The 27,089-nt window shown below is 40.3% G+C and overlaps 1 protein-coding gene and 3 long non-coding RNA genes across 4 annotated transcripts; 2 read left to right on the top strand and 2 right to left on the bottom strand.

The window, feature by feature from the left end:
• Positions 1–1,740: 1,740 nt before the first annotated feature.
• LOC141438833 (uncharacterized) lies at positions 1,741–3,112 on the top strand. The gene is made up of 2 exons (XR_012452515.1): positions 1,741–1,786; positions 2,752–3,112. It is a non-coding gene; the product is annotated as an uncharacterized lncRNA (long non-coding RNA).
• A 169-nt stretch (positions 3,113–3,281) lies between these two features.
• LOC141438836 (uncharacterized) lies at positions 3,282–6,636 on the top strand. Its single transcript, XR_012452517.1, has 3 exons — positions 3,282–3,359; positions 5,424–5,551; positions 6,404–6,636. It is a non-coding gene; the product is annotated as an uncharacterized lncRNA (long non-coding RNA).
• A 5,157-nt stretch (positions 6,637–11,793) lies between these two features.
• On the bottom strand, positions 11,794–14,328 carry LOC141438651 (uncharacterized). The gene is made up of 2 exons (XR_012452494.1): positions 14,104–14,328; positions 11,794–14,014 (listed from the first exon to the last, which is right to left on the bottom strand). It is a non-coding gene; the product is annotated as an uncharacterized lncRNA (long non-coding RNA).
• Positions 14,329–14,953: 625 nt separating this feature from the next.
• On the bottom strand, positions 14,954–26,257 carry LOC141438733 (protein transport protein Sec24C-like). Its single transcript, XM_074102660.1, has 5 exons — positions 26,113–26,257; positions 23,729–23,920; positions 22,482–22,675; positions 18,357–18,495; positions 14,954–15,042 (listed from the first exon to the last, which is right to left on the bottom strand). The coding sequence occupies exons 1-4, from the start codon at positions 26,168–26,170 to the stop codon at positions 18,358–18,360; spliced, it is 582 nt and encodes a 193-aa protein (XP_073958761.1). The 5' UTR covers positions 26,171–26,257; the 3' UTR covers positions 14,954–15,042; position 18,357.
• Positions 26,258–27,089: the final 832 nt, after the last annotated feature.

Consider the following 27,089-nt stretch of genomic DNA (forward strand, 5'->3'; position numbering starts at 1 on the left):
CCCCACTTAACGTCTATGGGAGAAGCTTAAAAAAAATCTTTTTGCTTTGTTTTCCTACTATTTGTCTGCGTACTTGCTACATTATCGTGCAAAATTACAGCTTTCTAGCAACTTTCTGATGGTCTCTGAGCAAATAACTTATAATATAAACATTAGTTCACGGTAGATAGGCGGTCTATCGCTTGCGATTCTTCCAGACAACCTTTGTACATTCTATGTTACATAGGTGCGGAAACAGAACTAAAAACAAATCCATAATATTAAAATAAATACATGCCTATATCATAGCAATACTGAAAATAACTCTCAGCAAACAAGCCGTAATGGAGGATAAGAAATTGGACACAGAAACTGAGGACAGAGCTGAAGGCAGTGTCGTGAGCCTTGACTACAATAAGCAACTATAACCATGTCCCGTCCAAGTAAACGCACAAATCGCAGAAGGAGTCCCGACTCCGAAACTGTTAAAAGTTTAAGTTACAGAACAGAGTTTTAGGGCCTGTTTCACCATCCATTGATTAGTGTTAACTGACGGTTAAATTTAATGCCGTCTCCCGTCTATTCGAACAAACAAATAGAGACAGCATCACATTTAACCGTCAGTTAACACTAATCAATGGATGGTGAACAGGCCCTTAGAGTACCTACGAGTATACTAGGCTTTTGTTTTTTCCTCTTTGGTTATTGGTTACTAAAGGTTTTATAAGGCAGTCGGGTTGTTGATTTATTAAATATTTTTTTACAATCTCTCCTTCTTAACAAAAATAAAAAAGGTTTAATTGTTTTTTTTTCATTCGACTGGATGGCAAACGAGCAAGTGGGTCTCCTGATGGTAAGAGATCACCACCGCCCATAAACATCTGCAACACCAGGGGTATTGCAGACGCGTTGCCAACCTAGAGGCTTAAGATGGGATACCTCACGTGCCAGTAATTTCACCGGCTGTCTTACTCTCCACGCCGAAACACAACAGTGCAAGCACTGCTGCTTCACGGCAGGATTAGCGAGCAAGATGGTGGTAGCAATCCGGGTGGATCTTGCACAAGATCCTACCACCTGCATTGATGGAGTATTTACTTCATCCTTTACAGCTCGTCATACTCTATTTGTATTTTATTCGTTTACAACATAAGTAAGGAACCGTCTATCTGTTCTCAACCATGGCCCAGGACGCGGGCGTCCGCGACCGCCCTCCCGACACCCACCTCGCACTGCACACAATTCCAGAAAGTTGACGAGTTTAAAGGTTTCATCCTTTCACAAAAAAGAGCTGACAAAATTCAATTTAACTCCACACTGGCTTTCAACTCTGAACTCTACGTTTATAAAAGCGAAATTCCACAACAAATATAAAAGTTTGAGAGAATACTTTTTGCAGTGCACTAAAACCTTTTTAAGCCGAACACTACTTAACTTTTTCTAAAACTGGCCAGCGACAGATTCAAACCGGTTCTTTTTGACGACTTATCAAAATCTTCCGTCAAACCACACACCCAAAAAAACACAATTTAACAATATAAAATCCCTCAAGATCGAGCATAGGTGAGTATCGCAGCTAGCTGTAGCGAGGAATTTGACCTGAACCAATCAAAGTAGGGTTATGTTAGGTAGGGGTCCGATTTCAGGGTCTCCTGGATTTGCCGACATGTAGTTTCGGCTACCATGGATCTGGTGCGAACTGCTTTCCTGGTGAAACTCATTGCATTGCTGGTTGTTGCGAGCTGCGGACATCACAGATGTTTAAGACAGACTCTAGCTTCCTGACGCCTTGCCCAGACTGAAAACGGTGAGTTCTGGCTTCTATTTTGACAGTAACACGCTAACAGTGATTTGTCTTCAATTAATTTTGCAATTCAATTAGAACCAAAACACTTAGATTAGTTCGTAACTGCTTGCCCCTTCAAAAATACGGTTTTAAAATAAACATGAATAATTTTAATTTAAGTATATTTGAGGTTTGGTGTGACCTTTTATACTGAGGTGAAAGTAATTACTTGAACTCGATTATCTAACTTGAATGTACCAAAAATAAATAAATAAACTTTTGACCGGACTAGGTAAATAATCTAAGGATTGGCTAATGCTTTTAGAGTCGAACATTAAGAAACCTCGCACCCCTTTGTCTCAAAGTTATAAACCGCTACCAGTATAAGTATTGTCACTCCCTATTACCACCACTGGTAGACTGGTAGGCGATTATAGCGCGAGTGTCGAAGCTGTAGCGAAGCAAATATTAACTACGAAGGGTATCTGTTCATTTCGCAACTAACTTTTGGCAACCTGATTCATTTCGCAACTTTTCATTACGCATACTCTAAAATTGTAAATTTTCAGGATTTATTTCAGGGCCATCGTGTAGAACCCTTTAGGTTAGGTTAGTTGTTATAAAAATCTTAAATATTTACAGTTTCAGAAATATTAAGCAGTTGCAAAATTGAATCAAGGTTGCCAAACGTTAGTTGCGAAACATTAGTGAACCCTTAAGTAGTTCTCTACCCCGTAGTAAGCTCCGGGGAGCTGGGACATGCAGCTAAGTTTTTTGGCTAGTCAGAGTCCGGCATTGTCTGGACCCTCGCTTCCATTCGTCCATAAGATTTTCCCGACTGCAAACCGCCCTATAAACACCTCATATAAAATTAAAAACCTAAACAAGAAGTAACCAAAATACATGTCTTGAGCCTTAAGACGATTCGACCAAAAAAACGTTGCGCTACTGAGCTTTGATTTGATCTACCGTTTGTATTGTTGCAGCTCCTCACAATGGCTAAACTCAATCACAACTTATACGTGTTCCTCTTGGCCTTCATTTCTGTGGCCATCATTTTATGCTGTGGCGGTGGCAAGAAGATACCGTGTACAGGCAAAGCGCCGTGCCGCCGCGGCCCTTACCGAAACTAAAGCTAATTTAACCTTATCAATGTTTTAACCTTTTCAATTACATATTTAACCTTACCAAAATCGCTCACGCTTACACGCTTACTAACAGCAAACTCTCCATCGTTATTCTCGATCGCGAATAATGACGATAAAATGTAAAATATTTATCCACATAATTCACATGTAAATTCTTTGATAAGTCATAAAATGTGCCAATAAAAATATGTAAAATTAACACACTCTTTGATTTAACGTAGTGTTTAGAAATTCTGCGCGAAAAGTATTGGTTTGGGTCAAATTCCACCTCGTATGTTGTTAGTTTTAACCTTTGTTTTTTAGTTTTAGTTTAGCTTGTAAGTTGGTGGAACGACTCAAATCATTATTTTTCGTTGCAGGACAAGCGCGTGGAGACATGGCAGTGGTATTTAAATAATTAGCGAAACAAACGGGGCAGCGAAAATAAATCTGCGACAGTTCGACTTGTGAGTACCTACCTACCTTTATTTTTTTAGTTATAACCAAAGGTCGGAAAACATGTGCCATTTTTAACCCCGGACGCAAAGAGGGGTGCTATATTATAAGTTTCACCGCTATGTGTGTCTATCTGTCTGTCTGTGGCAGCGTAGCTCTTAAACGGGTGGACCAATTTGAATGCAGTTCTTTTTTGAAATCAGAATTTCCAGCGATGGTTCTTAGACATGTTTCATCAAAATTGTACAGCCGTTTTTGAGATATTGAACGTTGAAGTGACAAAGTCGGCGGTTTTCCAACTTTATGTTGGTTGTTATAAAAGCAAAATCCCTTTTTCGTACAGTGGAGATTAACAATGTTTTAATAATAGATAACCATAAACCGAACGGAATTTTTCGTCACATGTTTTTCAACCTTATGAATGGAATAATAATAAAGAAATAGATAATATGAAAACAAATTCAATAATTTGCTTGCTTTAGTAATAGTAGATAAGTAGTCTTTTAAAAAATAGTACAGAATATCTGACCAGATGCATGGACAGTTGAAGTCAAGATATCTTTATACTTTACTACCTTGTCGCTGTCACTTTTTGTCGAACTATTGTATAAAACTGTCAGAAGGCATACAGTGACAAGGTACTAAAGTTTAAAGATATTGTTGACCTCGACAGGACTTACTACTTGAAGCAAAGTTGAATATTATAAATTCAAAGATAGCATTATTTTCCTAACGGAGCTGGCACTATGTTCTGTTGATATTCAACTTTGTTTCAGAGTATGAAGCTGGATTGGGGCTGGCTGCTTCTGCTGCTAGCTGGTGTGCTGGTCAGCATTCTGGGGGGCGCTGAGGGTTGCCGTAAGAAGGTCATACACTGCGGGAAAAAGCCGAAGCCGCCTTGCAAATAAGTTTGCCCAAAGTACTGGATGTTAAAACTTTTAACCTTTCAACTCCCGCCGGCTACCGGGGAAGTCAGCGAAAAAAGTTCTGTCAACTCCCGCTGGCTCCTTGTAGAGCTGACTGTGTTCGAATTTATGTTTATTTGTGGCAGTACTTTTTCTTTTGGCAGTTCATTTGGTTAAAATGTGATAATGGAGTGCATTTGGTGGCTGGCTGCTGTTTTTTCGTATTAAATTCATGGGCTGACACCTGATATAACTAAGCAAAAAGCATTGTCATGCATTACTGGCAACGGAAACATGCTTATTGAAATAACTTTGCAAACTCGCTGGAGCATTCGTGTTCAACCTTTGCCCAAGGCCGGGATGCCGAAAAGTTTCAAAGTCTGGTGTTAAACTTAACACTCCGGTCGTAACATCAAAATCAGATGACGTGAAACAAGCACACCACATCAAGCCAAGCCATGCACCCGCGAGACTTAGCGGAGCCCAGTCGCTACCTCTTGACAAAGTGGTCGAGATCGTCCATTGAAGATTTAGTAAATCTTCATGCGGATTAATTTTTAAATTGACCAAACACCATCGAGCAAACCATTTTTTAATCCCCAACGCAAAAAGAGGGGTGTTATAAGTTTGACCGCTATATGCGTCTGTCTGCCTGTGTGTCTGTCTGTCTGTCTGTGGCATCGTGGCTCTTAAACGGGTAGACCGATTTGAATGCGGTTTTTTTTATTTGAAAGCAGATTTTCTAGCAATGGTTCTTAGACATGTTTCATCAAAATCTGTCCAGCCGTTTTTGAGATATTGAACTTTGAAGTGACAAAGCCGGGGGTTTTCCAACTTTTTATTGATTAGGTTATATAGAGTCCAAACTAATGATCATATTGATCATTATACCTACTCGCCGGTGCGATGGAGATACGATCATTAAATTATAGTATCATCAGACTAAGGACCTGCATTCGTATCATTATGATGAGGTTCCCGAACATTTTTTTTCTCATCTATAGACCACTTTGCTACATTACTACTAAGTATATTCCCAAAATGTCATTCTTTTAAGCCAACGTAGACGGACCCCGTCTGGTTTCCCGTGGACCCCTGGAGGTCCACCTGGACCGCTCTGTGAACCTCTGGTCTAGCTCTTCACTATTACAGTCCGTTGGTGTCTCCCAGGTGTGATGTCATGGAAACAGCCGTCGTCCAGGAGCTGATCGTTCTGGTAGTGACGCTGGTGTTGTCCTACCTCGAATCTTGCTTCGCCTGCCAGTAACCCTGCAGCTGGTGCCAGCAAACCCCTCAAAGTAAATGCTTCTCGTGATTTTCACCCTGTTACAGCACCTGGGACTTGTCACCCTAACAAAACGAGTAATAATTGTCTCGACGTTTTAAGTTTCACATTAGTAGTCACATTGCAGTGGCCGTGGTCACGAGTTGACTGAAGCCGTTTGCTTAGTAGCGCAAGTCTTTCCAACTACCCACACTTGATTAACACTAAATACAGGTGCCGGCCGATACTACTTGTAATCATATAAGTAATCAAGTGCGGGCAGTTTAAAATACTCGCGCTGCTAAGTAAAAGTGCCCTACACTTCAGTCTCTCTACAGTTGTGACCCCAGCCACAGCAATATGGCTGAAACGTCGAGGTAAACATTACTAGTCTTGTTAGCGTGATGACTCCCGGGTGCTGTAATAGTTCTGAATGCTTCTATTGACATGGTGCTACTATGTAACTCTCCAGTCTTTTAAGTCATCAAGTCACGTAAGTAATTTAGGCAACCCGGTGGAAATCTCTTGCGACGCCACATCAACCCTAGACCGTGGAAATCTAGCTGAAACTTGTCTGCGATGGAACTCTAGCGTACCCGATTGCAAGTGAGTGAGACCGATGATGTAGGTAACTTACTGGTTTAGTAATAGCATGTCCACTCTGGTCTCGAATAGCCATAAAATGTACTTGTCCGAAAAAACAGAAACTGGAAGAGAATTCCATTTGTTAGTGGTCCACATAAAAAACTTAACTGTTGCCAGCTAATTCGTATGCGAAGAGTTCGTTAGTCAAACGCCCTCGGGCCACAAAAGATTCCTGTGCACACTGTTCAAAATGTTTCCTGTAAAAGACCGACCAACACGCTACTTTTCGACGATGTTTTAGGCTCTAGCTTGACGTCGACCATCGCTGCATCACCAGTGTCTACGGGCTCTGCACTCCGTAGGTACTCCACTGAATCTAATGATGGCAGCAGATTTCGGGGCCTTGACTGCCTGAATCGCTCCACGAGAACGGACTTAGACAATGGTGCCTTTCGAGATCTTGCTCAGGATCGTCCTAGCCTGTGCACTATTTGTATATTCATTTATTTTCGGAGAACTAACAGCTGTAAATTACAGAGTAAGTTAATTCTATACCTAGTACCTATCTAAAAATAAAGACAAATTATAAGATTCTTTCAGCAGTTATTGAGGCAGAAGCTGGGTACTGGAACTCTATGATAGAAAAAACACAACCTAGCCGTGCTTGATCTCGTTTATGTTCAAATATATATATTTTTTTTATTCGACTGGATGGCAAACGAGCAAGTGGGTCTCCTGATGGTAAGAGATCACCACCGCCCATAAACATCTGCAACATCAGGGGTATTGCAGATTGCGTTGCCAACCTAGAGGCCTAAGATGGGATACCTCAAGTGCCAGTAATTTCACGGCTGTCTTACTCTCCACGCCGAAACACAACAGTGCAAGCCACTGCTGCTTCACGACAGGATTAGCGAGCAAGATGGTGGTAGCAATCACGGCGGACCTTGCACAAGGTCCTACCACCTGCAAAAAACAGAAAAAAAAATGTATAAAAAATATAGATTAAACAGATGGTCAAAGTAATACAGACTTGTTTCACTGCTGCTCGCCCAAGGCCATAGAATACAAATGTCTTGTAGTAGCATAATATAGTCGTTGGCATGCAGTAACCTACATTAATCATCATCATCATCATCATCAGCCCGAAGACGTCCACTGCTGGACAAAGGCCTCCCCCTTAAGAACCCACAATGAACGACAACTTTGCCACTTGCATCCACCGGTTCCCGCCACTCTCACGTGTCGTCAGTCCACATGGGTGGGAGGCCTGTGCCAACCGCTTCGTCTTCCGTCGTGGCCGCCACTCGAAACTTTTCTTGGTTCAACATCTATCTGTCTTCGAGCGATGTTTCCCTTGCCCATTGCCACTTCAATTTGCATATTTTCCAGCTATGTAAGTGACTTTTAGTTCTTTCGACGAATACACCACCTACATTAATAACCTAGTCTAAAAAGTTATTTACTGCACGCGTATACCTATATTTTCCATTACCTGAGCCAGAGCATTACCATACAGTTTAACTTGAAAGCAGGCTTACTTGAATTATTCTGTTTCGGCAGGTTCCGAGTCGCCATGCCGTTCCTGAACGAGTTCGTGCTGCTGTTCCTCCACATCGCGGTGTCCCTGTTCGACCTGACCCACGGCTGCCAGGGTCGCTCGCGCCGCCCCCCACAGGATCGGAAGGTCAAGGTCTATATGAACAAGGTCAGTGCATTTGGAATTATTTCCTATTAGTAAGTAGATATGATATGCTGCTATGCTTGGGGTTTCTCTACGGGATCGAATCAGAAATGAGGAGATACGTAGAAGAATAATGGTCACCGCCATAGCCAAACGAATTAGCTCGTTGAAGTGGCAATGAGCAGGCCATATAGCACGGAGAACAGAATGGTCGTTGGGCCGCAAAGTTCTCGAGTGGAGACCGCGGATCGGCAAGCGCAGCGTAGGACGTCCACCAACGAGATGGACGGATGACCTGGTTAAAGTCGCGGGATCACGATGGATGCAAGCCGCTTCCAACCGAGGCAACTGGAGGTCTATGGGGGAGGCCTATGTCCAACTGTGGACGTCCTACGGCTTATATGATGATGATGACGAGTAAATAGGTTTAGTGGAAGTATCCACTTCGGATTATTCGCTGTAGTAGATACGTATAGATTTAGTGGAACTAGGCGTCAGATGGTAGTTTTTTTTAATACAACGTGCAGGAGCGTATTTAGGGGCAAAGGGGTCATGACTCGCAGGCTGCAAGGGGCGGCAAAAGCCACCATTCCAGGTTTTTTTCATAATGAAATTACTTTATGTTCACCTAATGGGGCGGCGAAGCTAACTGGCCCGGGCCGGGACGTCAAATCTTTAAATACCTACGCCTCTGGCAACGTGACTATTCTCTGGATAATGACCGAAATTTCGAGTAGGTACAGTTCCTTCTCAGGATGTTCTAATAGGTATTGCAAATTATTTAATTAGATGATTATAAAAAAATTAAAGTATTTAAAATTAATTTATACTCAAAACTTTTTTTTTCAGCCTATCCAAAAAGCAACAGTCAGACCCTGATTTTTACCAAGTTTGACGTTACCCACGATTAGCCAAGAGAAAAGCTTACCCACAGGTACTGGTACAGTCAAGTATATAAACTTGTAAGCAAAAACTTGATCAAAAAATACTTATCTGAACGCGACTCTATTGTTAACGGCGTAGAAGCGTGTTCAGATATTTTCGATCAAATTTTTCTCACAAGTTTATGAACTCGACTGTACATTGCCCATGAAAAATCACAATTACTGCGAACGAGTGGGTTAAATGTTTCTTATTTGTATTATAAGGATCAACCACAACTGAATGCAAGGACTTGTCTTGCATCACGTTTTTATCGCGTATTGTCCACAATCCTGCGGGGCTGCCTTTTTTGACGCTATTTGATACGAGAGTGAGAGGATGGTCCGATACGAACTTCGAATTTCGAATTTCGGAGTAGGCCCTCTGGTCAATGTGGCGCATTACCCAATGATGTAGGTAGGCAATCCATGTATCTTCTGAGCCGGTGTTTATTTTTATATACAGTACGCTAGCACTTGCGATGCTAAACTGCTATAGCAGGGGTGGCCAACTACTATTACTGTTTACTGACGAAACCCTGTGCGATCTACCAATCACCTACATACTTTTTGAAATCTTAAATAAAATAACATAAGTAGTTCAGTACAGTATGTATTTATATTTTTTCCTTGTCGCGATCGACTGGACTAATAGTCGCTATCGACTGGTTGGCCACCCCTGCTGTATAAGATCGATCAGCCAGTGCTCATACGCCACATTTAACTAGTTTTTTTTTATTTTTATTTATGATTTTGCGTGTAGCCGACGTTTAAAGCAATAGCAGAGAAAAAAGTCGGCGCTCGCGTGGTTGGAGTGCATGATCTGATCAAAGACATCGGTTACATATCCATACTGTATTGTACCAATATTTGTATTGTGCTGTTCAAATTTAAAGTTGTAGTATATTAAATTTAAAGTTGTACATATTGTATTGTACAAATTAAAGTTGGGGTTTCAACGACTCTATTTTATATGTTTTTAATCTAAAGGCGTCCGTACTCTACTGCACCGTACCACGACTGACAAACGTACATAAGTAGTGTGTGACAACGCTCTACGAAGCCGAAATTAGCCGAGTCTCTTTTCAAAGACCGATGTGCATATTATTATCTTTATCGCCGGGTACTGTAACCGATGTCAAAGTGGTAATGTGTTGGCAGACGATGAGGTTCGTGAAGAGGTTGATGCTGCTGATGTTGGCGGCGCTGTTGCTGGTGCAGCTGGCTGGCGGCTGCCGGCGCGGGCGCCCCGACAGCGTCGAAGAGCGGAAAGTCACGATCGTATTGAACCAGGTATTGATCTATAAGTCACCTGATCGTAAAATCTAGATCATGAAATTCCTAGTTAGCAATAGCTAATTTCTTGACAAAACTGATTTCTTGTATATTTTGTGACGGGACAACTTTTTGAGAAATACTCTTAATCATAATCATTTATTTGCCATAATTATGTACATAAGTATACATGCAAATATATGTATATAAATTGAAGTCGGTCTTATAAGTACACTCGGATTGACGAATATTATTCAAAACATTTTGATTTTTATCAGCCTGGACCATCAGTCCGTCAAGGGAGCGCCAAAGTTCGCATACTCTTCGCTAGTCATACCGTAATTTTAGTCCGAGTCATCGTTTGTCATAATTTTAAAATTTCTTCCCAGATAACTAGTTTTTTAATGGAAAATTTTTTTTCCTGCACGATAACCAGCTCTGGTCTGGTAGTTTACGGAGAGTAAACATTTTTTCCCAGACAACTAGTTTTTTAAAGCCAGATCAGAGCTGGTTATCATGCAGGAATAAATCCTTCCTGTTAAAAAACTAGTTATCTGGGAAGATTTTTTTTCCTTCCTGGCTGCTGGTTAGCTAACTTGGTTATCTGTGAGGAACAAAGGAAAATCACGTAGATCCGTCGCTACCTTTCGACGTGAAAGACGGACAAACATATACAAACACACACACTTTCGCATTTATAATATTAATATTTTTAAGGGGCTGTTTCACCATCCATTGATTAGTGTTAACTGACAGTTAAATGTGATGCCGTCTCCGTCTATTCGAACAAAACAAATAGAGACGGCATCGCATTTAACCGTCAGTTAACACTCATCAATGGATGGTAAAACAGCCCCTAAATGTTGTTTTAGTGCTCTGAAAATTAACACTGATTCGACAGTTTTGATATCTTTTGATAGTTTTCATCACACTTGCTCGTAAACAGTGTCGTAACATGCAGGCTACCTTGGTTGCAACCCCCCAAATAAAACCCTAGAATTTAATGTGCTTGTTATGAAACCCGTGGTCGGTAAATGAGTCATTGCCCGTACTATTTTCATGTCATGAAGCCCAAGGTCGGCAATTTTTGATAAAATATTAGTTTTTCTTTTACAAATATACAATTTTACTCGCAAATGTGATGAAAAACATTGTATGTCGCACGGGCGGTACTAGAATTACGAACATCGACTCATTAAAGCCCTCAGACTTCGACTTCAGGCTTCTAATAGACTCTCGTTGGTAATTCCTTATTTACCGCCCTTAAGACACAATGTACTATTACATAACCATTATAGATTATCTTTATCTTGTTACCAGAGTCGGCACGGCTGCATTGGGAGGAAAACAATATAACAACCAGGTTATCTGACGACTCGGCGGCGGCTTTTTATTGCAGGAAATGTAATAATCTTATTCCTCCGTCCGAAAGCCAGTACAGTATAGCAAGTTAACAGACTAAAATACTCTAAATTGTGTTGACGCATATAAATTTGCTTACATTACAATGTTTGTTCTTATAATCAAGGAAAGTTTCGAAATGCAGTGGTATCTGAAGAGTTAGGCAAATTTTATGTATCGACAATACTGACTTATACACTACTTATAGTAGCGTTTCGTTTGTTATTGAAATCTATATTTAATTTAGTTAATTTTTGGATCTATTTCATTGTTTGCAAATTTTAATAATTTGTGTAAAACGACAGGATTTTATCCTACTATATGAATGCTGAATAATCTATGTACCACGTCGTGTTTAGATGTTGAAAAAGGAAAAAAAAATAAAGGAACTTTTTTTTAAATAAAAGCTAATTATTATAAAAATTGTTTATTTCATACCTATTTAAAAATTACTTACAATATTATAAATGAATACAATTTCAATACATAGCAATAAAATAATGCCAGCTCTAGGCTGTACTATGGCTACGTTACAACTAGTTATATTACAAGTGGAAGAATGCCATGTCTATGTTTCTAAGTCTGCCTATAGATCACTTCAAACTGCATGACTCATCTGAAACTATACTTCAATAGAGTACTACATAAAAAAAACTACAAAAAAGGTATATCACGATATCCGTCCCTTTCCATCTCATATGATATAGAAAGAGGGGAGAATGAGATGGTGAATTCGATCGTGAGTGCCTGCGAGTAAAAAAATAAACCTTCTGGTTAATAAAGTATTCGCTGACAGTTGATAGAAAAACAATAATTCAAAAACTACAAAACAGAAAACAACACGTATCCCACATGACACACTTAAGCGCATTTCTGAAATGGCAAGATGGCCGCGCGTTTTACAACAACTAATACCTGGTACCACGAAACTCAATGCGCGCGGCGACAAGCGACGTCCGTCATACAGTTTGCGATAATTTAGCGACAGTCGCTATTCTGAAGCATTATGATAATACTATCAAACCGTATTTGACCCAAAATATCTCTGACGGATATCGTGATATTGGTAAAAAAATAACATGAGAACTTAGACAACCGTTCAACATGTATTCAACACGTGTCTGTTTATAGAAAACCGTTATTGAAGGAAAGAAGGAACACCCACACAGTACAGTCAGCAGAAGCGGCTAAACAAACGGAAGAGTCTAGTTTGAAGACATAATCTCCTTTAGCTAGTAACTAGAGCAAGAGCAGTCTTGATTTTTTGACCTACTCGTTCGTTTATATTATATCGACTATATCTACGCGAGTCATGCAGTTTGAAGTCATAATCTCTAATAAATCAAATTGCCAGAAATCTGCTTAACGCATACGTGTCGTCATCGACACAGAGAACCTGCTACACACGTTATAATGCCAAACGCTACTAACTTTAACACAAAGGCTATTGCACATTGTTCGGACGACTATATGAACCAGACGCAGTAACAACTCTTAACGCATTCACTGCCACCTGACTTCCACAGATGCCACCGACGCACATGTGCGTTCAAAATGTATGAATAATTATGACAGCGGCACTGGGCGAAGTTCCGAAAACGATATGTGCGTCAGTGGCAGTGAATGCGTTAGCGACTTTAGGCGTCATTATATCAGTACACATTTGAAAAAGCAGTTCTCAAATGAAAATGAGTTTCACGTTTGAGTTGAGAGCTTTTTGCTTTGCTGTTTTGCTTGATAATCTCCTGACGCACACGTGTCGTACAGTAACCAAAACAAAAACAATAACAAACAATGCCAATATTTTATTTACAGTCGTATTAATGATTACATTATCTAATTTCAATAACAAAACAGACATGGAATATATTACAAAAAAACCTAGCTATTCATCCGAGAAACGAATTCACCAAAAATACGATTTTTTTGACAAATTACTTTGCCATTTTCGCTCCCCGTCATAGTTACCGACTTGGTTCAACATTTGACCTCAATGAGGGTTTGCACACAGGCGAATTATCGCTAGATGGCGTTAGTATCGTAGCATGCGAATGGCTCATTTAGTTATTTAACCAATCACGAGCAAACGTCAAACGGAGCTAACGACACTAACGCCATCTAGCGATATTTCGCCTCCGCGAAAACCCTCATTTAGCACTTAAATTGCAAAAATAAAAACTGAAAAAGTTTTCAATAAATAATCCACTTTTCATTAACTAAAGCCACAAAACAAGCAACAGTGAGTAAATAAAAGTCTTACACGTTCAGTGAATAATATTTTGCCATTGCGTTTTGTCGGATAAGCTCGTATCTATCTTGCTGTTTCATCTAGGCTAATCAAGTTTATCGGACCTAATTGAGAAAGCAATTTTAGCCGGTGAAATTACTGGCACTTGAGGTATCCAATCTTAGGCCTCTAGGTTGGCAACGGTGTTTATGGGCGGTGGTGATCTCTTACCATCAGGAGACCCACTTGCTCATTTGCCATCTAGTGAAATAAAAAAGAAGCAAGATAAATAGGAACCTATGCGACAAAATACGATGTCAAAACATTTTTCACTGAAACTTTACATAGATGCTACCTTGAGAAAAATAATAAACTATTTCCTTTTATCTTATTGCTTATGATGAACTTTCTAGGTGTGTTCCCACTAGTTCCATTGACGGTATTAGAATAGAGTTATAATATAAGTATACTGTCAATAGAACTAGTGGGAGCACACCGTTTTCTAAACGTGAACCAAGTCTCATCTCTGAATAAATGAAATTTCAACTTCAAAATAAAGCAATATTATATCTCCATTCATAAAATTCATAACGCGAGCTAGATTTCCTATTATAGACCCTATTCCCGGCGACGTGGCGTTCATTTTACTTCAAACATTTAAGCTATAAAAAACATATCGTTGCTCTCGAAAATGGTTTGATTTGTTTCATTTGAAACAAATGCTACCCATATTTAGTTCATAAAAGCGTTAAACGATATCATCATCCCAGCCTATATACGTCCACTGCTGGCACAGGCCTCCTCTCAGAACAAGAGGGCTTGGGCCGTAGTTCCCACGCGGGCCCAGTGCGGATTGGGAACTTCACACGCACCATTGAATTGCTTCGCAGTTTGTGCAGGTTTCCTCACGATGTTTTTCCTTCACCGCAAAGCTCGTGGTAAATTTCAAATGTAATTCCGCACATGAATTCGAAACTCAGAGGTGCGAGCCGGGTTTGAACCCACGACCCTCTGCTTGAGAGGGCGATAGGTCAAACACTAGGCCACCACGGCTTCCGTAACGAATAAGAGCGGGAACGATATAAGATGGATTTTTAAATTTCAAACTTTTAAATCAGTTTGTCAGTTTGCTATTTCATAGCAAAAATGTTTGACAGTAATTATCCTCTGTGCGGCGGTTTTGTGCAAAACTTTCCACTGTGTAACGAAACAGTTTTGTCACAAACTTTCCTCTGTGTAACTTTGACAACGAACCTTTAGCCTCGGGTCCCACCTCGCGCCTAGTAGTACAAATGCTATAGAAGCGTGCGTATCTCCTTGTGTATGTGGCACAAGAAGTCGACGTATGAGCTGGAGCCGTCGACCCCGCGGTCCTCAACCAGGAAGTGACGTAACACTGTCTCTAGCTTGTCGTGTTGGCGCATCAGGGTTAGCTGCAACAACAGGGGTTTGTTAGTTTATAGTGTGTGCCACATGTGGTACGTGGTAACACGTTGAAAGTGGGTGTGTAATGATGAACGATATAACAACATTTGATATAACTGTAACATTAGTATTTTTGAGCAGTATACAACACCGTAGTTGATAAATATGTTTTCTGTAATTAGCTTAGTTTTATACTGTATAAATAAAATATTTTGATTTTGATTTTTTGATTTTGATTATGTATAATGCCATTTTGGATACAACGCGATTTACTAAATGACTAAACTTTATAGATTGTTATCAAATAAAGCTAACTAATCTATATATATAAAAGAAGAAACTGACTGACTGACTGACTGACTGACTGACTGACTTATAGATCCAAGCACAGCCCAAACCGCTGGGTCTAGAAACTTGAAATTTGGAATATATGTTTCTTAGTAGGAGTAGACGCGCACTAAAAAAGGATTTTTCGAAATTCCCACGGGATAGGGAATAAATGGGATTTATATATTTTCACTTCAAAATGGCCCTATTTCCGTAACTATAATTATTAGAGACTAAACAATTTTTAGGCTTTATCAAAATTCCCACGGGATAGGGAATAAATGAGATTTATATTTTCGCTACAATGTGTCTCTAATCGACAATTAAGAATATTAAAATAGATCATAACAGTAATTCATGTCCCGCGGGAACTTTTCAATTTCTCGGGATATACTTCTAAAATTCTACCCCTGAATCAGCGAAACAGGGTTTCAAAGTTGGTACGAATTATAATTAATTACGAATGTAGGTTGATTTTTGAACCCCAAATTTAACGCGAGCGAAGCCGCGGGCAAAAGCTAGTTACCAAACATAAACCTAATTCATGTCATATCGAATGATCAATAATCGCATGTAAGATGTAGCATTAAATCAAATGTAGAATTATATAAAATGTTGTTACATCGTTTGAACCGCACCTGTTCACAGCGTTATGTGTTATTTGCTACATGTGAAACCTGTAATATCCTCGCATGTACGGTCAGCCAATTAAGCAGTCTATCAACTTTTTAAAAACTTTCTATCAAATGGATATGTCGCTAAAGTCGAACTTTTAGGTTGACAGACGCGTCTTATCCGAATTATTGTTTTATAACATTCGAACGACATTAAACTTTATGGTGGTAGACCACATATTTGGTTGATGGTACAGTGTACCATTTAAGGCACATGACGAAGCGGTCTCACATTGATGGCGGTCACTATATAATGGGTATAAGTCTAATGATACTATTAATTTGTTACAATAACAATGTAAACACACGGTATTATTTAACTCCATTGTCATATTTGAAGTCGAAGCTCAAAACAACAAACGACAAAAAACACTGCGGAATGAAACCGCACAAAAATCCAGCAGAACCTGTGACAGCAAAAACAATCAGAAAACAACAAAGAAAAACGAAGCAAAGCGTCAAAACTATGGCAAATCATACTAACGGTTTAATACACAGTTATAGTATATTATAACTCGGTAACTGTCCGACTAGTTTCAGCCTCTTTGGAAGAACGTCTGCAAGAATGAGTTCATTCACGACGGGGGTGTTCGGCCGAATTTTAGATTTTGTTTTGGCAGGTTTCGGCGTTAAATTGAAGTATCGGTTGCGGTAGAAAATATGCTAAAACTAATATTGAAAGTGGGTTTATAACCTTTTAATAAATATTTTGGAATAATTTGAAGGCACTTTGTAGACCGATACCTTTCGAATAGCCTGAAACCAGTCGGACCGTACTCGAGCATATAAACCGTTAATTTTAATCATAATACATACCTATTCAAATATCTCTGTATGTCTGTATATTCACCAGCCACCATTTATCTAGTAAAGCTGACGCCCGCAGTTTGCAAAACTTTCACCAATTCCAAACAACATATTGATATAACAAAACTGAATTAAGATTTTTATTATATCAACGACCCAACCATATATTATCAAATATTATCGAGATAGACAGAGCAAGCATTGACGTGTAAATGTGAGTGGGACAGAGAATAGAAGAAATAAGAGTAAATGTCAAAAGTCCCAGTTTCTACACTCACCAGCACCAATATCTGACACAACAAGCGTGCATAAATATCTGATACGACTCTATATCTAGGGCCGGTAGGACGTGTCAGATATTTTTGCACGCTCCGCTGTGCAGGTGACTGTACGTAACCAGTGTCACTGGAATGTTCAAATAATAATGACAGTTGTATTTTGTTAATTTTCATTGTACAATAAAGAGTTTACATACATACATACATACATACAATATATATGGTATTGGTAAAAAAAATGTAGCCATCACCCGATAGATGTCTCTGTAATATTGCACTGTAAAATGAAATCGAGAGGGTCGTGGGTTCAAACCCCGGCTCGCACCTCTGAGTTTTTCGAAATTCATGTGCGGAATTACATTTGAAATTTACCACGAGCTTTGCGGTGAAGGAAAACATCGTGAGGAAACCTGCACAAACCTGCGAAGCAATTCAATGGTGCGTGTGAAGTTCCCAATCCGCACTGGGCCCGCGTGGGAACTTATGTCCCAAGCCCTCTTGTTCTGAGAGGAGGCCTCTGCCCTGCAGTGGGACGTATATAGGCTGGAATGATGATGATGATGAAAATGAACTCTATACCAAATCTTTTACAGTCGGCACCACCACACTAATACATGGCTACAGAACTGCCGGATGCTACTCGAATTGTGAATTGGGTAAAGTTTCCTCCCTGATACATGAAGCTGTTTCGTTCGACTGTACCTCGGAAGCAGAGCGAGTAAATCGCGCCATCTAGATACTCGTAGACTATAGTGTTCACTTACGTTGTCTATCTCGATAATTTACAAGAGCGTCGCCAAGGCGCGACAAGGAGAGCTGCCAACCCCCACCCTCTTCTTTAATCGTTATTTCCGTTAATTATTGTACATATTATTTGTTTGTTTATAAATGATTTTTTTATTACAATCATAATCTCCTTTAGTTACGTTGGAATATATTTCTTTAATCTAACTTTGAACACAAAAATTAACTAGGCTCCAGGAATCGAACCTGGTTCCCCATCAGTTTAGCAAAGCACATACAGCAAAATTTGCCAAAGTACTCTGGAAACGGTCATCTTACAATCGACTTAACAAATATTTTGCCACTAAAATATAAAAATAGGGAAGTAAAAAATTCACAAGTGCGATAGTGATCTATCTACAAAATCAACTTCCCCCCTCCCCTCCCCTGTCTCCTTGACCATTGGCTGGCGACGCTCTTGTCAGTTGATCTGTATGTCTGTCCGTAACGTACGCTAGAGCATGCCCTGCACGCGCTTGTGCGTTTCCATGAGCAGCTGGAGGTAGCCGGCAGCTCCGTCCAGCCCCGCGTCCTCGATCAGCTGCCGCCGGAACAGCGCCTCGCGCTTGTCGTACTGATGAACGATTTCCAACTACCGGCCATACCGTTTTAGAGTATTTGTTCCAATAGTGGGAAAATAAGTTGCTGTAGTGGGAAATTCAGTACCAGCAGTGGGAATTTTAGTTGTTGCAGTTGGCAATCTTAGTGCCAAATGGTGGTGGTGGGAAGATTCGAGCACGTAGGCTCAGTTTGTTTGCTTTAATCGGAGTGGCAATAAGTTTAACGACACGCACACTCAAAATGATGAGCTAATAACAAAGGTTATTAGCAGTTGAATGAAACGTTCACAAAATATAAAATTCTTTTTAATTTAGTACAAATTAAAAAGCGCACTTTTTTTTCAATAACTGTCAAAAAATATTGTACGAAGGATTTTTTTTCTTCTATCCATTTCTACTCTTCAATGTCACCTCCTTAAGATGCATAAACATAATCGAAATTGGGCTAAGACAATAATCCAACTTTACGAATCAGAAGATATGCGTATCGCCGTCGAACCTATTACCAAACCGGTTTGTCAAAAAATTAAATAGAAATAACAACATGCACAAGAAAAGTGTGTTAACTAAGTGGTGCATGCGACAATAAAGTGCAACGAACAAGAAATACAGCATGCGTACGTACATACTGCGATATCTATAGACCACAGACCTTATATCGAGATAGACCTTAACAGCCTTATTCATAAAAAATCCTTAATTGAGGTTTGATCGGTCTGTTACTTAGCAGACTGATTAAGCTTGTTAGACGGTTGTCAAGAAGTATGATTCATAAACGCTTGCTAGCAGTCTGCTAGTTGTTGAGCTGCTGATAGACGGATTAGACGCGTTATGTTGGCCACCTTGACAAATCAAAGACAAAAAATGGCCTAATCGATAATTAAAAAAAAAATTGACAGCAGTGACAGCAAATTACCAGGAAAAAAAATAAAAAGCGAGATGTTTGTTTTCCCGCCATTTCCGATCCGCATGTTTATGTTGTGCAAAAAGCCATAATTATGTTAATCATCCTTATTTTTTTTTCATATTTATTGTTAATTGATTGTTGCTAATTTAGAGGATTTTTAAATAGAAATTCCTGAAAATAAATTTTCCTGTTTTTTTTTTTAATCTGCGTAGCCCTGCCTTCACTATAAATATCTTCGGTACCTATGGTTTTTGCTCTAGTCAAAGTCAGCTGTTCAAACTTGTGGCGGCCATTTTGTGACTTAGCAGAGAGATAAAGGAGGGTCTACGGTCCTCTAACTTTAGCAGAGCCTTGATCGACTGATTAGCGCTAACAGACGTTTATGAATCATGTTTTTTAGCATCGGGCCTTCAAGGAGCCTTCAAGGAGGCTCTAACTTTTTATGAATAAGGCTGTAAGAGTTTACCTACCTTGCGTGTAAAATTTTGATCCACGCCAAAGTTTTGTCCGACCTAAATGCGCGATGCGCTTTGATAAAGCCGCCGCTCGAGTCGCGGCGGCGCGCCTTTTGAATCGGTTCCGCGCGCCTTTGAATCGGTACCGTGCGGTCTTGATTTCCCATCGCTAAATCTCGCTCGTGACGTCATCGTAGGTACGAAAAATTGACAAGATTTCATTTTTTTAACATCTTTTAATTACTACAGGAATCGAAAAAGTTTTGCCTCCTGAACATGGGAAAATATTTATTATAATTGATTTCTCCATATTAAAAAAATACAAAAAATTGAAAAAATATGTCTGAATTTGCCAACACTACAACAGAATAGATATGTTTCCTTTGCCTTTATCACCAGAAAAAGGAGCTGTCATAATTTTGATTGTCTCTATGCAACGTCTACGTCAGATTTACGTGATCTTTTTTTTAAGAGACTAGACAAAAGTAATGGATCTATTGTGTCGTAGTTTTGGAGTTATGCCCTTTTAGAATAAGCACATCTTAAAAAAATTGTAATAAATTAATTAATAGTTGTAGCGAAATTTTAAAAATATCAGCGTTTTTCTCTTTCCAAACAGAATAAAGAGAAAGAATCAAATTATAGTCTTAGAAATATGAAATCTTGTCAATTCGACACGCTAGGTTCTCATACAGTTTGAAGCGCTCTTTTCGTCTATATCGATATGTCGGCGGCCGATCGTAAAATCCGCCAGATCACGAAATTCCTAGGCATATCGTGAAACGCCGCCATTTCATGATATGCCTAAACGTTGGCCAGGCATATCACGATGTGCCTGAGAAAAATACGGCAGATCGATTAGAGCAACGCATTCGTCGATATTCCTAGCTCTATACCGGGCACATCGTAAAATAGTTTCTTTTATGGCCACTGGTGGCGCTGCGTATGCAATGGCGGCCGCGACCAGCTGACCGGTCGTGTTTGTTTAGCGCGTGAAAAATGTCGGCGTCGCAACAAAATGATCTTTAAACCGAAACTAGTGATTGAATTCAAAATAGAAGTGCAAAAGAAGCTTTTGAACATCAGCTCCGTTCTTTTTATGTGAATCAAACGTATTCTGTGCACAATGTGAAAAAAACCATGGACGTCTGCCCGTATTTTAGAGGTTAGTATTTTGTTGATAAATAAAGTATTCACTAGTTGTTACTTATTTATATAGAAAAATTTAGGTACGACGAGCGAAGCGAGGAGTGGTCAGTTTTAATTGTGATCACGACGCACGAGCCGAGCGAGCGAAGCGAGCGTGCCGCGGCAGCGGCCGGCGAAGTGCCAGAACCGATTTGGCGGCGTTTCATGATATGCCTAGGAATTTCATGATCTGCCTAAACTGGCCAAATCATGAAACGGCGGCGCTTCATGATATGCCTAGGAATTTCATGATCTGCCTAAACGTCACTAGGCAAATCGTTAAACGGTGAGATTTGAACGATATGGCGGATGTCCCTTAGCCAATTCATGAAATGGCGGCATTTCACGATATGCCTAGGAATTTCGTGATCTGGCGGATTTTACGATCGGCCGCCGACATATATAAGGTCTGTGCTTATAGACCAAAGCACAAATATAGCGTGCATACATTGATACCTTGGTGCATTCATATATCAGTTTTTACTATTTTTCAGTTAAGTCATGAACTTCGCTGAAATAATTTATTACTGTACTTTTGTGAGGTACCATCAGCTAAATGAGTGGTCTATCAATTTTAAAACAAGTTCCTATCAAATGAATATGTCGCTAAAGTCGAACTTCCAAGTTGACAGACACGTCTATTGGCATTATTGTTACATGACATGCAAACGATTATCAACTTTTTTTTACATATAACTGACCGTGATTGACCCCTATCTCACCCGATGTTAAGTGCAGATGAGGCCAAAGGTGTATCTCACTGGTTCAGTAACAGCCTATTCACTCTAGCCTTGAAGAGCCCTAGATTATATCCGGGAATACAGACGACGGGAGCGAATTCCATTCCTTAGCAGTTCGCATTATGAAAGATGAAGCAAACCGCTTTGTGCGGGCCAATGGAACGCTAACTACATAAGGGTGAAGACGCTCCCCCCGCCTACGTACGTTATCTTTAGGGTGGTAGACCACATATTTGGCTGATGGTACATCGACGCTCAGCAAAAGCTGACAGAAAAAACCTTTATGTCCACGCAAGAGCTAAAGAGGCATGATTCGGCTCGGATCGGTTCAGCCGACGACTGCCGACGCGTCGACGTGCTTTTAAGGGCGGTTTCATACTAGCGTTTTTATCTGCGCGTATACTGACGTTTTTGGGATACGCGCCTAGACGCGCGCTAGATTAACCCAACGCGCGTATTCTTGCGAGTTCAATACTCGAAGAAAACAAAACCGCACCTGTACGCGCGCTTCCAAAAACGAGCTTATACGTGCAAATAAAACGCTAGTCTGAAACTGCCCTAAAGCTTTTTTTTTATCGGCTTTTGCCGATTCCGCTTCGATAGATGTAGTAGGTAAGTAATTGAGTAAGATCATAATGGCTTGACCTATGGTCTCTCAAGGACCTTGAATTCCCGATCATGAGCTATGTATCTTTGTCGCCTGTTATGTTATAAAGTCATCAACGTACCCTCATGGCCCTCCTTCGTTCCCTCACGGCGTCATCCAGCACTTTCCTGACAGCCGCATTGGTAGGGTTGTCGAGCTGCGGCAGCGAGCAGACGCGCGTGTCAATCTGCTGCGGTGACGGCGTGCCGAACACGTCGCGGACGAACTCGGCCGGCGCTTGCGAGCCCACCCAGATCAGCATGTGCACGCCGTTCTCTGGAAACGGTGTTGTCAGTCAAGTTACTGTCCTCGTGTCTTGGAGGAAACAGCTGAGCGGAGCGAGGATAGGTAAATGAAGTGTTTCTATTGGTTCATGAAAAACACATTCCTTGCAAAAGATCGTCGCGCTCTGGTTGAAACGCGGCCTCAAAATCTGCCACAGCGGAGCGTGCAATAATATCTGACACGTCGTGCCGGCCCTAAACCCGGATTTTTAATTGCACGGAAAAAAGGTGTTGCTATCAAAAAACATTTGCAAAATTCAAGATATTTATTCTATCCAACTAAAAAAACTGTATTTCATAATCAAGATAAAATATTTTAATTTAATGACGGCAATCTTTATTTTAGCATTTACACTTTGGTATATTAATTTACAATTAGTTTTTAAGCTGTGGGCCGCTTGACGCGAGACGTCACTCAATGCAATACATTCAAGACTGAATCGTTTTCCAGTGACTCTTGTCTGTTATTTTTTTATTGTTGACATTGTTGTTATGTTTTATTGTAGTTAAGTTGTTCATTGTTACGTTTTCCGTTGTTTTTCGTTCATTGTTGTATGAAAGTCTGGACTCCGGTCCGAGTATTTCTCGGTCAAAAGACAACTTATATGTTGTCTCCCGTAAAAAGGCTCTTTTATCAGAAATATAAAAAAACATGGTAACATTATAAAATATTCTAGCTGCCCCGTACCTTGAGATCCCCTGGAATGTCACTTTGACAATGACGAAACTTTGTTTACATTTTTTCCGTGCAATTAAAAATCCGGGTTTAGGAAGAGTCGTACCAGATATTAATTAATATTACATTGCTTATGGCACCATGGGTGGCGAGTATGACATTATTTATGGCACCATGGGCGGCGAGTATGACATTGTTTATGGCACCATGGGCGGCGAGTATGACATTGTTTATGGCACCATGGGCGGCGAGTATGACATTGTTTATGGCACCATGGGCGGCGAGTATGACATTGTTTATGGCACCATGGGCGGCGAGTATGACATTGCTTATGGCACCATGGGCGGCGAGTGTCTTATCAGTCCTCACCTAGCAAGTAGACGCCCTGGTCGTTCATCTTATCCATGGAGGCGCGGAGCGGCGCGAGCGCGGGCGCGGTCTCGTGTCCGAGCCGGTGTAAGGGCAGCAGCCGCGGGTACGTGAGCACTACGGACGTGGACACGTCGCACGACAGCGCGCGGTACATCGCGCACGACTTGTCGTCGCACGTTATGTCTGTTCCTGGAGGACACAAGGGCACAGGTTAATGAGGGCTATCGTATTTTGTCTCACTAGATGGCGCACTGTTGCGTGAGGTTTTTAAGTATGGCTTTCAAAGTCCGTTATTACGGGCGTAGAAACAAATTTTAGATAAAAATCATATTTAATACACCTTAAAACCGTACCATAAAAATATCGAGCATCTCCAAAAAGGGAGGACAAAGGTTTCCGAAAGACAAAACTGTCTCAAACACAGACATTCATTGCCCCGAAACGCATATTTGCCATAATTAATTTCAGATATTGCAAAATATTCACAAAATTATTCTAATTATAAATAAACCCGCGTAGCTCACCCAAAAACTATGAGATTTGACATTTCGGAGACCTCACGCTACACTAGCGCCTCTAGTGGCGAATTCATACGCGATAGCCCTCATTAACGAGTTGCGTTTGACAGCCGCTACGTCAGGGCTCCGCTGTTAAAGAGTCTGGACGAAGCAATGTTGCTGTTGCTCGTACATATTGTGCAAATTCGCGGGTCAATTAATTCTTTAGTGTTGTTATTCTGTTCCGTAACTCGAATCAGGAGATATCAGTGACACATTTTGTTAGAAAACTGTTTACAATTTATACTATTAGCACGCTTAGCCCTTTCGAGCCCAGCCGTTAAGATCGTGCGGGTTAATTACATTTAACTTTGACATGGATTGTACATAAGTTCCACTGTCATAACTTGCATTTGAATTTTGAACTTGACATGAATTGTACATAAAGTCCATTGTCGTAATTCTTTTCATGCTTGGCTGGGTTCGAAAGGGATAGGAGATGAGCCATGAAGGATTTACTTTAAAACTGCCACAACTTGTAACTTTTAGTGGATTTTTACTTTATAAAATCATGCTTTCAATAGGTAACTCGGAGACCTTATCATGGCTACAAGCTTCATTAAGAAGTTGATTGACTTAGTAGTAACTAAAGTACAATTCAATAGAATCTGTCAATTTTCTACATATTTAAGACAGCCTATCGTGGCACACTTGATTATATATGTCCTGTTGTTGCAATTATCATTTAAAAGGAATCAAAAAAGAATAATAGTCACATCACAAAGCCTTAGGCAGCCCGGTGTTTATATTAGTAGGCTGGAAGTGTCTACAGGATTGTCAGATTCTATTGAATTGGAGTTTAGTGCTTAGTAGTAACAGTACTTAGAGTAAAGATTGTATAGTGATAGAGATAGTGCGTCAACTCCTACTGGTTCCGACAGAACATCAGCGCTGTGACAGCAATGTCGCAGCGCATGCTGAGTCGGCGCCTTTACGCGGCTGTGCCGTGACAACTTAATTTATATTTGTAGAATTATGAGTATGGTCCTTGTATGGTCATTACTATGTGTGCTTTATTAAGGATTGACATTATAGCACTTACGAAACGCCAGTGTTGCCATGCGTGGCGCGCTTGACAGAGCCTGAGATCTGGACGCGGGAAAAGCGATCGTCAGTTGTCAGTTTGTAAAAGAAGTCTGGCCCGAGTCGACAGTCTCAGGAACTGTTACGCGTTTCTTTATTATTAACTAGGCTTTTTCTTAAGTTATTGTGAATCGTTATGATAGCTGCATTTCTAAGATTTCAGTGAATGAGTGTCGTATTGTTTTGGTTTTATTTTGACCACAATTAGTGGACTTTTGTTAGTTCTTCAAAATAGTTTCATTCTCTGCCCGAATCCCACTTGTTATGCCCACATTGATCATGTCAGGGTCGGATCCCGGCTCTCGAAGTCCTATCTTACGACTTATGTAACAATTTGAATCGTTTGTTTTTGTACAATTGTCATGGCATGTTTTTTATCTATCTGGGTCAATCAACTTTTTTACCGACACTAATCTGTCCGTGACATTTTTTACAAAAATTGCAGATTTTTGTAAGTAAACATGTTTTTTCTGGAATTTAATAGATGGTGTATATGAATACATGCCATCCTACGTAAGTTCAACCTGTTAAACCGTGGAATATCTTGTTGGAAGTACGATTTTTTGGTAACGCCAGAGACAATTTTGGTAACGCAGGAGACGCCCAAAGTGTCGGTAAAATAGTTGATTGGCCCATCTATCTATCTATTGACCCTTGGGAAAATTGGCATACAAAAACCCGCGAGCCGGCGCTGGAGGGCTCAGCCCGGGGCCGGGTCTGTATACTCGTCCCGGTAGGTACCTGCGCCCAGCGCGTCCTGCCGCAGTATGCAGCTGGTGTATAGCGGCAGCAGCTTCATGCTCTCGGGCAGCACGAGCTGTCCGGCGCTGGAGGGCGACGCGCAGTGGCGGCGGTACGCGGCCAGAGACTTGGCGCAGCGCGCCGCCAGCCCGTCGCGGATCTGACGCGGCGTGTGCTCCCGCAGCGCCCACACCGCTGGAAACAACGCAAATACACTAGTTAATACCAGATACTCGTAAATACGTACAAACATATAAGGGAGCGGACCCGAAACAGCAGTGCAGAGACACTGCTCTGGATGGCTCGAGACAGATAGATTTCCAGAGTTAATGGCCCACCTATATTAATGGAGTGGCCACCGTGCAAATGTGTGAACGCATATCTTTTTAATGATACTCCGACTGTCAATTTCTAATCGACTTAAATAGACGAAATTAAATTTTAAATAGATTTTGTTACAACTCACATGTTACATTTTCAACTGAGGCAATTTTAGGGCAGCCAACTTAAAGGAATAATTGACAAAATTAATCTTCAAGCCGTTTTTGATTTTATAAAAAATATTGAAAAAAAAAAACAGTAACTCACCTACAGCTAAAACGAAAATTGATCAGAATCTATTATTACAGTCACCGTCATAAAGTACGCAGCAGTCAAGATCACCAAATACTTGGAAATATCCAAATAGTCAAAGTCAAGCCTGTGTGGGTATGTGCATGCTGCATATATATATATATATCCCAATAAATTTTGTATGATTTCTCATTAAATACTACTTCACTTCTTCTTTTCGAAACATTTTGATTGGTAAAGTATCAATAGTTTTTAACTTTGTAGTTTAACTTTAATGAATGATAATTATATGTATATTTTTAAATCTTGTTATGATATTCTGTGTTGTGGATGAATAAAGTCATTTCTATTCTTCTATTCTATTCTTCTATTCTTCAAATATCTTTATTCAATTTAGGCTACAA

The sequence above is a fragment of the Choristoneura fumiferana genome, chromosome 19 (genome assembly GCF_025370935.1).
Source record: "Choristoneura fumiferana chromosome 19, NRCan_CFum_1, whole genome shotgun sequence".
In the NCBI taxonomy this organism is placed as follows: Eukaryota; Metazoa; Arthropoda; class Insecta; order Lepidoptera; family Tortricidae; genus Choristoneura; species Choristoneura fumiferana.

What these genes read in the sequence shown, in the direction of transcription:
- LOC141438733 (XM_074102660.1), bottom strand. Translation starts at nt 26,170, where the DNA reads ATGAAGCTGCTGCCGCTATACACCAGCTGCATACTGCGGCAGGACGCG. An exon ending in CCAGGGCGTCTACTTGCTAG is followed by an intron (nt 22,676 to 23,728) that starts GTGAGGACTGAT and finishes CACCGTTTCCAG; the next exon opens with AGAACGGCGTGCACATGCTG. An exon ending in AACGAAGGAGGGCCATGAGG is followed by an intron (nt 18,496 to 22,481) that starts GTACGTTGATGA and finishes TATGGCCGGTAG; the next exon opens with TTGGAAATCGTTCATCAGTA.